General features: G+C 34.8%; 2 protein-coding genes and 1 long non-coding RNA gene across 3 annotated transcripts in view; 2 read left to right on the top strand and 1 right to left on the bottom strand.

Moving 5' to 3' along the window:
• Positions 1 to 8: 8 nt before the first annotated feature.
• On the bottom strand, positions 9 to 10,070 carry LOC100633898 (anion exchange protein 3-like). Its single transcript, XM_011406591.2, has 17 exons — positions 9,896 to 10,070; positions 4,678 to 4,736; positions 4,207 to 4,627; positions 4,011 to 4,146; positions 3,859 to 3,954; positions 2,983 to 3,055; positions 2,861 to 2,930; positions 2,456 to 2,805; positions 2,246 to 2,405; positions 1,846 to 2,198; positions 1,607 to 1,801; positions 1,274 to 1,546; positions 1,013 to 1,225; positions 678 to 969; positions 459 to 628; positions 232 to 405; positions 9 to 169 (listed from the first exon to the last, which is right to left on the bottom strand). Exons 1-17 carry the CDS (start codon positions 9,984 to 9,986, stop codon positions 86 to 88), a joined length of 3,210 nt encoding a protein of 1,069 aa, XP_011404893.2. The 5' UTR covers positions 9,987 to 10,070; the 3' UTR covers positions 9 to 85.
• Positions 6,679 to 6,989, top strand: LOC109583102 (uncharacterized). The gene is made up of 2 exons (XR_002185367.1): positions 6,679 to 6,775; positions 6,828 to 6,989. It is a non-coding gene; the product is annotated as an uncharacterized LOC109583102 (long non-coding RNA).
• Positions 10,071 to 10,072: 2 nt separating the features above from the next.
• Positions 10,073 to 12,861, top strand: part of LOC100634025 (microspherule protein 1-like) — a 6,791-nt gene continuing 4,002 nt past the window's right edge. Inside the window, exon 1 of the mRNA XM_003387671.3 lies at positions 10,073 to 10,416. Coding sequence (XP_003387719.1) covers positions 10,120 to 10,416 — 297 coding nt within the window. The 5' untranslated portion in view covers positions 10,073 to 10,119. The remainder of the gene's footprint in view (positions 10,417 to 12,861) is intronic.

Here is a 12,861-nt window from a genome sequence, read left to right on the forward strand (position 1 = left end):
TTGTAATCTATTATTTTAAATTTTTTCGAATCTCACATAATGCATGACATAATGCTTCACACAAACATAAAGTATTAAAATCAAATCAATAAGGTACAGATGTTTGCTTATACTCTGCAAAGACATCTTCATCACTGGCTTCATCAGGATGATCTTCTTCACTATCAAGCTAGGTAAAAAGTAAAGTGGTACAGTTCAAAGTTTCATCTCAGATTGTACTTTAGTACTTACAGCTTCCATTTCAACATGACTGAACACATATCTTCCAATAAATTTTCTAATTGGCACCAAAAGAACTATAGCTAATGGATACAACAGTCCAGCAGGTGACACCTTTAACCCAAAGAGAATAGCAATTAAAAAAACTTGCAATAAAGTGTAGAGGTTCATTTTCCAAGTTCGAACCTTTAAATGAGAGTATCGGATAAACTCTAAAATGTAAATATGTACACATGTACCTTCTGAACATAATGAATATCAGGATGATGCTTGGGTGGCATAAAAAACAGCTTAAGCCTCTTTCTTAATTGTATGCCACTAAAAGAGGCATAAGAAAGGTAAAGGAATACCCCCATAGCAACAGAAAAAGGAATTTCACGCAATATTCTATAAGCAAATGGTGATAAAACTAAAAATAAGGAATCAAAAAATGATAATTAATTGAAACCAAAACTAACTGATTAAAACGTGAACAGCAATATTGGTGACCCTTTGCTCATACACTCCTTCCAAATGAGGTTTCTCTCCCGGAGCTGTCTTCTTAGAAAAGTAACTCAATGCCTGCAGATGCTGAAGAGATCGAACAGGAGCAGCAGAATGCCAAGGTAGCCCCAATATACCACAGAAACTAGTCAGTACTCCAACAATGCATAAGTCAAAGTGATACCCAGCACCCTTTCGTAATCCATGTTCTGGTTTATTAACCAAGAATAATGCTAACTGATTCTCAATGATAATTAAGGTACCAAGCTGAAATATAAAGAAGTTAATAGAACAAATATAAATTGCTTACTAAAATAGCTGGAATTATAGCTCCTACAATATGAAAGGCTTTTAAATTATAAACTGGGTTAATAATCCATCCCCGTGCTGATGAATTGCTTGGTCTCCATCCATTTGTAATAGCTAGAACTTCCACTGAGATAAAGTTACGCAAGAAAAATGCAAGTATAACCATGGTGAGTATAGCAGTAAGCATACCAAAGTCACTAACAAGACGGCGAGCCTGTGAAGAATAAAAAATTGATGCTAAAAAGAAAATTTACTGTCAGACCTGCTTTGAAAGAAATTGACTCTGGCGAAATTTTCTTAGTAGGACAGCAATGAAAAAAACAGCAAGACACAAAAATACTGACCAGAGAGCAGTATTAGGCTGGTTGCACACATTAAAAGCACGTGGCACTTCGGGATTAATGCTTTCATTTACTCCAGGTCCATAATCAGACACATCACTGGCATTGCTTAATGAACAGTCACAAATGTTAGTACATTGTGCATATCGACCACAAGGATAAAAGACACCACACAAAGGATTGCGTTGAAATATCTAAAATGTGCCAAAATTGATGATAAATACTATAGGATTAACATAAGGAATAATACTTACTCTACTCAATGTTCTTACGGTCTCTACAACAAAAAACACTGCTACAACTCCAGTAAAAATTTCTTCACTAAAACGAGTGAAATGCTTTACTAAAAAGGTTCCTTCAAAAATGGCAAAAGGTAAAATAACAAACATCGCCCAAAGTCCAATCCAAGCTCTCCAAGGCAGGTATTCAATATGTAACAAATGAGAAAACTGAACAAGAATGAACATGAAATAAAATAATTTTAAGCACTAACCTCAATGATGACTTCTTCAAAGAGCAACAATGGCCCAGTAAAAGCTAAAATAGACAGAGGTTGCACTGAAAACAAACCGTTAACAATACCACAAAGACCCGTCCCAACTAAAGTTTCCGTCCCTCCTATCAAGTTGTGTGTGACCTCTCCCATGAGACCTCCAAAAGCAATAGCAGGAGCAACACAAGAAATGTAGACAAATAAAATAGCCAATAAAGGCTGAATATGTAAAACATCTTTGAAATCACTGGGATAGCGCTTCACTAGATTTTTGACATCATGAAACAATCCTCCACAAGGTTTACAAGAAAACTTGATGCTTTCATCATGATCAGAATGCAATTGCTTCTTCTCTATTAGTATTGGAATAAAAATTAAACTCATTGCAAACACAACATACCTTTATTTCGTTTCATTTCATGTCTTTCATGCATTAGTGGTAAAATAAGATCTTGATCCCAGTCGCCAGGGGGCAAGACAATGCTACCATCCAAAAATACATCAATTGCATCCAATAACTCTTCTTTAGACGATGATGCATAAGCTATGTCATGAAAATGCTTCAAAATGAAGTTAAAATAAAATATATTAGGATGGCAAATACACATACTTTATCAGACATAAGAGTTGCCATAGCACGTCCAACTTCATGGTAGTCAATAGAGTTAGGTGGACCAAGAGCTAGATAAATGAAGCGAACAGGTATGGGCACTTCTGTTAAATTGCCTAATAGATGACTATGCTTTAGGCGCAAAAAAACAACAAGAGTTTCTTTCAGAAAAGAAACTCCACCAACTAAAACTGCCAATGATTCAGCATTTTCCGGTATTCTCTGAAGAAGATCTTGCATAGAGTGTGACAACTTCTCTTTGTTATTTTGTGTATACATTATAAGATTAGACGATGCTTTAGATTTTTCAGTATCACAAGTGTTTGCCTTTGTAGGATTATTACAAGTACCTATGGCGTAAAAAATAAAACAATTAATAATAAATACATACATGTATAACTGTACCAAGCTCAGAGTGCTCTTTAAATGGAATAGCAGAGGCACAATTGTCGATAGTATCTACAGTTGGGGAGACCTACAAGTGTATAGTGGAGACATAATGATGGTGAAGATAACTCTGCACTAACTTCTTTTTGATCAGTAGAATAAATCAGCTGTGAGCTGGCTTCAGTTTCAGCGATTGTGTCATGTGACTGATATCTGCATATAGTGGTAAACAAAGCAATGTAAGAAAAGACACATGTACGTGTGTATGCATTAGCTGCAGCATGAATAGTAGAGGGTATGGATTGGAAACACGCAATAGTGCTGTATTATAAGGCGCATTTCAGGTGTTATGTAAACAATAAACAAAAAATAATCAAACCATTGTTAATTAATCAAATTAACAATTAATTGTTAATTTGTCATCTACTGAATGGTACAACTATATGCTACAGTTTAGTATGCTTTTTGTACATCTGCTATTAAATATAGTATCATTTTATTTGATACAAAATGACAGATACTGATCCAACCTCAATATTATAGCAACAAATCATAGCAGATACAAAAAGCATACTAAACTATAGCATATAGTTGTACCATTCAGTAGATGACGGGTTTGGTTGAACTGAAAAGCCAATATGAGTGGCAGAGGTACACAAAACACTCAAACGAGGTATTATAGCCTGAAAAAAAAGTTATAAGAGGCTCATTTCCTTAAATATGAAAGCATCCTGTTCTCATGTATTAGTACAACATACCTAAAAGTAACTCTCTGAAATCTCCTTCTTTATCCTAGATATGGATGAAAGAAAGTACTCAGGAGTGCTCCTAACAGTAGCACTAGCATTTGCATGGTGAGTGTGGTCACGACATGTCCGTTTGATTAATTTTTTGTTTATTGTTTACATAACACCTAAAACACGCCCTTTAAATAGCGCTACTACATGTTTCCAATCCATACCCTTTACTACCCATGGCTGCAGTAAATGACAAGCAACAATGACCACATAATGTACCTACGACGCAGTTGGTTCCCAATATCATGCAGTTTCCCATCAGCAGTCTTTGCAGCAAGCCTCAATTTATTCCATAAAGTAGTCTCATGTTGGTGCCTTAATTAACAGAGAAAACAGTAGCTTAATTTTTTAAAATATTAAAATGTAAGTACTTGTGCTTCATATAAAGAGCCTGAACTACGTAATCAACACTGTCTTCACTAAGATAATTATGCTTAACAAGATAAACTACTAAATCATCAACAATGGAAGGATAATTATCTCCTTCCACATCTAGCAGGACACAACCTATACACAAGTTTGAAATGAAACAATAATCATTATGAAAACTGCAAACACAGTATGAACCTTCTTCAAGCCCTTTCCGCAGGTCAACTAAGGAATGAAATGCTAGGGCAGATACATGAGGACGTCCCCATCGACCAACTTCCTGTTCAACGTCTTCCTCAAATTTAATCCAACGTGCAGTTTCTTTCCATTCCAAACTCTCCATAGAATCATATTGTAGCTCTTCCAATTCAATAAAAACTTCATGGGGTTCTAAGACACGTGTCTCCTTAGTTGCTTTGTGAGCAATCCTCTCTAGCAAAGATGCATCCCTAGCGGCAACTGAAAACTGACCACCACGACTTGAGTGAATGTCAACACTTTTACTAATTCCATCACCACCTTTCGTGGTTATTGAAGACTTGCTGTGTGTTGCCTCAGGATTTTCTGTCATACAAGGAGACATAGCAAACTGATGTCGAGAGTCAACCTGTGCTTGTACCTACATGTACATGCAGTATCGTTATATACAAGCAACTTATAAACACCTACATATGCTGAACTCTGCTTGTCATCACATACTTTTTGACCCTTGGAATCACTGGGGACTTCTATTGTCAAAGTAAAATGGAAAGTCATGTAATGCAGTATACACAAGTTACACATATGCAGTTACATGTACATGTACATCACAGTTACAGGTATATCTTGTTGGAAAAGTGACCTCAACTTTAAATCAGAATCAGCACATTAAAGTTCATAATTTTGTAAATTGTAAAATATTACACATTCATGTAGTTCCAGTGATAAAACTGAAATACATGTATACCGAAGGGTTTACCGTATAGCGGGAAATTATGGAGGGAGTAAAATTTGGTGAATTGCTGAATTTTTGTTATTGGCGGATTTTAATTTGGCAAATTAGTGGCCACGTGCCATTGAGCATGTGTATAAAGGCTCAAAATGGCGGATTTTATTTTGGCGAATGGCTATCAAAACGGCAAATTCACCAAATTAAATTCCCTCCAAAATTTCCCACTATACGGTACTTTGTTGGTAAAATTTTTGCAAATTTGTTCAGATTTACCATTTGTTGATATAAATTTTTCTGAATCTTAATTATCATCAGCAGCCATTTCTCCTAATGTGCCACACCTCTTTTGTGGAATTTAATTTTGTGAATAATGAAAATGCAAAATGAGAGCACTAAAGTGCATACCCTTGCCACAATTAGTATATAACAGTTTTTAAGGGTAACTGCAATGTATTTTTTGGTATTTTTATGGTCTTATAATGATTACCTGACTATAACAATGTGTTCCAACTCCCATGGTGCTAAAAAAGTTATTAACTGAGATATGAGCCTTCAAAAATCGCTCCTGGAAATTTACTTCCTGTCAGTGGGTGTGGCTAAACATGACGCAATAGTAGGAATGTTTGCAGATAACTCTATTCCTTCATAGGAGAAATGATCCTTTATTTTCATGCCTTGTAATGTAATAGCACTATTTTAAAGATTGGGATCATTCGCTTTCATTATTCTAAGCATGCAATTGCAAGAAAAAGTCAAAATTCCACAAGGATGTAAATCTTTTATTTTCTATTTTGTATTGTTTTCTTGTAGTTCCATGCTTAGAATAATGAGAGCTAAAGATCCCAACCTTTAAATTATAGTGCTATTAGATTACAAAGCATGAGAATAAAGGATCATTGCCACCTATAAAGAAATGAAGTTATCTGCAAACATAACTACATGTACATGTACTTCTACATTTAATCATAGATAATAGAGTATAAAGGGATTGGTAACTGCGTAGGCAGTATAGTCATCACTGTATAAATTCTAATGTTCTGCATTCAATAATTACTATGGTGAAAGTCAAAGGACAAGAGCCAAATCTTGCCAGAGAATGACAAATTTATAGGATTACAAAAGAACATATCAATACCATTACTAGCCAGTTAACTAAAGCAATGTATTACCTGTTCCCTGTGTTTCTTTCCTAGCTTAAATGTTTATTGTTTCGGAGAAAAAGGTACAAAAACTTTGTCACTTTCACAGCACAAAATTTGAGTTTCTGGAAAAGATCTATGAGCTACAAGTCTGACAATACCCTAGTTACATGCAACTCAAAGTGCTTGATTGTCCTATGCTTGTTACTTTGTTGTAAAACAAGAGACATTTTAGTGAAAGGTACAGAACATCAGAAAAGAGGTCCCGCTTGATATCCACTGTTAGTAATGAATGAAACAGTTTGTTACTTTTGAGTAACTGTATGAAATTTGGATTGATAAATATAGAAGTAGTAAGGTATTTTATGCATATTTTTGTTGATTTTTTGCAACTACTGGGACTAAGTTATGAACAGAGAAAAGTGGACCTCTCCCATTGCTAAGGAGAAATTAGGATGCAGGAAGTGATAACTTCGCCCTCTATTAGTTTATACAGGCTGCCCATGCAGTTTCCAATCCCTTTATAATCTATTATCTATGAATTTAATCATAGATAATAGAGTAAATGAAAGGAATTTGAAACTACCGTTCGCGGCTGGAAATGCTAGTTACAATGTACCTATACCGTATTAATTTTAAGCCAATTTGCTCTAATTAATCGTATGTAAAATTGAAAATGGCTGGAGAAGTGAAGCAGGTAGGCATGCATTTCATTAGTTTTTGGTTGCATATTGTCTTATTTTGTACAGATAACCCTTCAGTAATGTAGAGGGACACTCTTCCTACTTGCCCAAGTTGTCTGCTGTGGCAATCATGATGTTTGCAGTTGGAATTCATTGTTAATCAGCACTGTCAATCATTAATCACCATATTACATGTTTAATTGTATATTTTCTGTAATTTATAATCTATAATGATTGAAAGTGTGCCAGTAACCTTCAGTATGTTCTAAGCAATTAGAATAGTGTGATAGTTGATGTCACAGACCGTTTAGTTTTTAAGTTAAGGGTACAAAACAAACCTCTCAAACTTAACAGTAAATTGATCATTACAGATAGACGAAATCATATTTTCAATTGAAACAAAGTAGGTGACCTCCACTAACCTCCACCTAGTGATGCTCTATTGAATGATTGAATTAGTTGTTATCATTTGTTTCATACTTTCAAGAAAAAGGTACAAAACAAAATGTAGTTGCAATCACTGTCATTTAAGAGCAAAAAATCAGTGTAAGTAATGATGAATGCACTACAGAAGTTGTCTGGGGGATAGAGACATGTTTCCTCTACTTTATCTCATATAAATCATGACAAACAATGACACTACTGATTAATGACAGCCTTTGACAGGTCACAAACAAGACGCTTTCTTGCTAAAAGTTGGCAGCCATTGCTAAGAAAAAGGGGTAACCCGCATCCATTGCCTAGCGATGTACAAAGTCAATGTAGCAACACGGAAGTTTCCAATCCCTTTCATTCACTCTAATATCTATCATTTAATTATGTCCATTTAACCACACCCACCAACAGGAAGTAAATTGGCAGGAAGCAAAAAGTGCAATTTTTAAGGCTCATATCTCAGCGAATAATTTTTTAGGACAATGGGAGTTGGAACACATTGTTATGGTCAGGTTATAAAATACATGTAAATACCCAAAAATATTTGGCAGTTACCCTTTAACTGATTAAGTGAAGCTTAGTGGAAGTTTGGAGACACAAAAAAAGCCTCAGAAATCTGCACTACTGCTGCAGAAATGTGAAGGTGTGGCTCAATCAAGCCATGCTACACCAGCACACACAGTACAACTGATGGTGGTACATGGGCTAATTGGTAAAAAAGCTTTAGTTTTTCTTGACTGTTAAACAGTTTAGCATACATTTGTTAGGCTCTGTTTATTGCATACAAACTTTCATTGAGTCCCAGATACTTAAAGACTCTGGTCGCTAATTTTGGAGAAGAGAGCTTCGTGTAAACTCACAAAGTATGATTGTTTGGGTTATCATATCTTAAAAACGAAAATGATTGGGGCAATTCCTTTCATATTAATGAAAGACGAGGTTTTGTTTAATTGTTTAATGTATCCTGCTGGCCTTTTTAACTACGAAAGAGCTATAAAGTATAAAGGAATAAACTACACTTGGCTATACTGCCAGCTTCTTTTTCCATGGAAAAGCAATTGATGGGGAATAACTTTTTCCAGCCCCCAGAACTAGACAAGAAAGCAGTGTTGGCTCAAAAACCAATTTCAAGAGAACACATACAGAGACAGGATGACCATTTTACCCTCGCATTACGCCTACGCATGGCTCAGGTAATTAGTAAAATTAACAAAAAGTACATTTACAATTAAGTTACAAAGTTCTGTCATCTACTCTTGGTCATTAAAACAGATGTGCAAATGGTATCTTTACTATTTATATCATTTTCTTCAATACTTAATTCAACTTAAAAATATTTTACTTTTTGCCTCACATGATTAACCAATATGAACATACAACGTACACTTTTAAAATGTAAATCTGCTTTTAAAATACATGTTACACAGTTATGACAGAGAATAATATAAAAGTAGATTAGATACATGTACGTTTATACTGTAGTAATTTATAGACAAAAATTAATTTAGCTAAATGATTAACAAGGTGATCAGTAATTTACAAATCAAAGATTGCCACTACCTGCCACGAAGTATGAAAACTCACTAATAAAAAGCTGGATTCGAAAAAAGATATCTTTCAGCGTCAGGATGAATTCATTATTTCATGCAAAGCAATTGATATGACATATAAAATTGAATGCAGTGAAAGGCAAGTTTTTCTTAATGGTTAGCTACATGTACATAAACATTGTGCCTATATAAACTGTCGCTCTAAAGGCTTTAAGCTACAGTGTATGTTGGGAAAAACTAAATGGAAGTGGTTATTTAGGAAGGGTACATGCAAGTATTGCATAAACTTTATGAAATGAACCTCCTAAACACAGGCATTAAATAGAAATACGATGCTATGCAGTATGCAGTATAATGATAATGCACACATAAATTTGCAAAATATTTGGGCCAGAACTTTTTAGCTATACGGTACTTGTTTGTTTTAGTGAGGCCTATCATGCTGTTCCAGTCTACATTTTTGGAGGCTGTATTTTCACACGACATGGCTTTTGCGGATTTTATTTGTGCAACTTTACTATGCCTTTTACTTTAAATTGGCCAATAAATTGTTTACCAAATTTTGAGGATAAAATACCTGCGATTTTTCCAAATCTGCAATATTAGCACAAATTTTGGGCAATAGAAATTTCTAGCTATACGGTACCAGATACTTGAATAGTCTAGGGAAAGCTAGCTAGATTTGAATCAAGGCCTTCTCTTTCAGTTGCTGTTCTAGTGTCATATATGGTAGGTAGACTAGTAAAATCTATGGGGCAAACATTTAGAGTTTGCTTTTTTAACTTAATATTTAAAATTCATGGATGAAATGTTTGTGAACCATATATTGAATGTACGTGTAAATACATCAACAGTCAACACTCTGAAAATTCAATATTTTGTGTCCCTTCTTTTAACTACAAAAACTAAAAAATGCGTAGATATTATATATATATTTTGGTACCACACAATCAGACGACACTATGTCTTAAACACATGACACGTGATATACGTGTAGATGTACAAAAAATGTCGGTAAATGTACATGCTGCCTGGCGTTATGATGAAAAATTAAAAAGTATTATGACTATGAATGTTAGTGTAGAATGCATATACATGTACATGTATATTATGAATATAGGTACACAGTACACACATTGGGAATAATACCTGTAGAAAGCATTCTACGAGGAAACCTGGGGCTCTCCTTCAAATCAGCCATTTCTAGTTCCACTATACAGTCCGTGTCTACTAAGGTCATGATGATAATTATTTAGATCTACAAAAAATCAGGTGAGTCAAAGTTGATTGTCTAAGCAGCTGAGCATGCATTCTTACGTCACGGCAGTGACGGCACAAGAAGGCAAGGCTAGCTAGGGTGCGGTTGACAAAAGATGGAGTCTCATAGTTTCTCACCTGGAGTCCCTGATACTTATGATTTATCCTCGAAGAAAGAAGAAACAGTGAAGAAAGTATATTCAAATGCAATGAAGAAAGGAAGTACTACCGCGAAGTTGACAAAAACTGAAACTGTTGGCTCTGCTCCTCCCATAAGGACGTCTCAGAGACAAATAAAGCGACCTAAAATGGACGATGAAGTAATTGACTTTGAATCTTCTTCACGAGGAAGTACTAGTAAGAAAATGAAAGCTAGCCCGAGCTCAAATATTATACCAAAGAGCTCTACGACAGTGAGTACTGCCATCCCACACATCACATTTAAAATAAATTGAATATCTCTGATGAAACTGAGCATTAAGGTGGTGGGTTCTTCATTAAAGTGGAATGTCACCTGCATAAAACCTGTACTAATGTTTGCAACTGGGATGAAGATGATTGAAGTATATGGCGTAATGTACATGTATAAACAGATTTGGTAGTTAAAAACGGAATATAGATACCGTATTTCCTTAAATAAAAGCCCAGGCGTCTATTTCCTAAAATGGTATTTAGATCTTGAAAAAATATATAAAAAATAAAGAAAACTTTGGCCCAGAGCGGGATTTGAACCCGTGACCTGATGCTTTTGACTTTGGAACTTCAGGCATTATTCACTAGACTACTGACTTACTCCTGGACTACTGTTGCATATTTATAGTTGAATTCTATTGCTACCCCGGCGTTTATTCGAATGTGGCTTCTATTTAAGGATATAAGGTATATGGCTAATAATAAACATGGACAGCTAAAAATAAGAATTCACAGAAAAGGACTGAGCTTTGTTATCTCTTGATTATCTTCCACAACAACCTTTGATGTCATGATTAGTATCTGAATTTGTCACTTGATTTATCTTTGTCCTAGTTATAAAACCATACCATATAGTGCTTTATATTGGCGGCTCTTTATTTTGGTGATTTTGCTGTAATATTGTAATTGGCGGTTTTTAATTGGAAAATTTTGTGGCCACATGCATTACTGAGCATGCGCATTAATGATTGGCTGTTGTAATATGGGCGATTTTGCTTCCAAACTGCCAATTGCCAAAATAGAACTCCGCCAAATTAAAGTGCTATACAGTATCAAGTGATACCCCCTTGCATCCTGTTTTAAATTTATTAACAATGTAAACAATGCAAAGGTCTTTGTTCTAGTAGTTTCTAGCTTTTGCACACACTGTAGTGTACTTGGATTTTACAATCAAAAATACTTCCAATAGAGCTCTTGTATTGAATTAATTAAAGGGGGTGGAGCTTAATATTTGGCCGTTTTGGGTGGCAAGAATGTACATAGTGGAATGGAGAAAAATTCCATTTCACATTAGAGAAAGGTAGGAGATGAAGGTGTTGAGTGCAGGACTCTGTTATATTCTGCTGCCAAATATGATGTATCTTCAGTAAACAATCCCATTTTGTTTCTATTATGTACATTCATTGCATGTGCATGTGCTGTATAGCCGGAAAATTTGGCGGTCTAAACTTCAGCAGTTTTGCATCAAATTACCTAAATATAATATTGGCGGTCTCATAATTTGGTGGTGTACTATCTTTTATTTTCTTTAAGCAATGTCAGCTCTTCTTGAAGCTTCTCCTTGGCAGTCTTTGCCCATAGTCTTGACTGAAATAGTGAGAAATACTTGGAAATTCTGCCATTTTGGCATTTTTAGTATCATCATGTGCTCCTGATGGGATCCACCCATCATTGCAATTATTATTAACGGTTATAATATTGGCAGTTTTATTTTGAACTGCCAATGCACCAAATTTAATTCTCTGCCAAATTTTCATCTATATGTTAATTTCTTGTCACCCAACATGGCAAACAATTTAGATCCTACATCCATTCAAGAACTCTATAATGTGAAATATGCAGGAAAAAGATAAAAAAAAACAATTGCCTTGCCAACAATATCCAAGATATCAACATCATAATTATGACCTTGTGCTTAATAGAAATTGTGTCTCTTCACCTCCTCAATTTGTGCATAGAGCAACTTTTCGATAGCCCATAGTTATGACCTTTAGTGTAGCTAAAAACTTGACACATAAGTTTAGTCTGAGATTTTAAGTAACTGGGTCCTTGGTGGTTTTAAATTTGGCAAATTTGTCATTGAGCAATTGCAAATTAAAAGTTCATCAGTTTTCCCCACTCTATGCAGTATGCAGTATTGTATGTGTGCACTGTTTAAGCATCAGTATATATTCATGGTACATGCATACATGCCCCTTCTTAGCATTTATTCTGACCTGTCGCAGATTTAAGTTTAAGCCTATACTATAACAAGTAAATAAAAAACATTAAAAATGGAAAAGTAGTAGGATTAAATTGTAAAAAAGTAAAGAAACAAGAGGGTACTTGCAAAGTGGTGTGATAACAAATCCTACACCACTGCATGAAAGATATTACCCAAAAGCATTGTAATTATCCACACAGGCTACTACATGATAAACTATGAAGCCATGTCTTTCATGCAATGGTGTAGGATTTGTTATCACACCACTTTGCAAGTACCCTCTTGTTTCTTTACTTTTTTACAATTTAATCCTACTACTTTTCCATTTTTAATGTTTTTTATTTACTTGTTTCCATTCTTTTTTCTTAAATTATAAAATTACTTTCTGTTATGATTATGTGGTTATGTTAATCATATTCATGCTAATCACGTGCGCATAAATTAAAATGGCGTCAAACCACAA

Source organism: Amphimedon queenslandica, unplaced genomic scaffold (genome assembly GCF_000090795.2).
Source record: "Amphimedon queenslandica unplaced genomic scaffold, v1.1 AMPQUscaffold_13329, whole genome shotgun sequence".
Lineage (NCBI taxonomy): Eukaryota > Metazoa > Porifera > Demospongiae > Haplosclerida > Niphatidae > Amphimedon > Amphimedon queenslandica.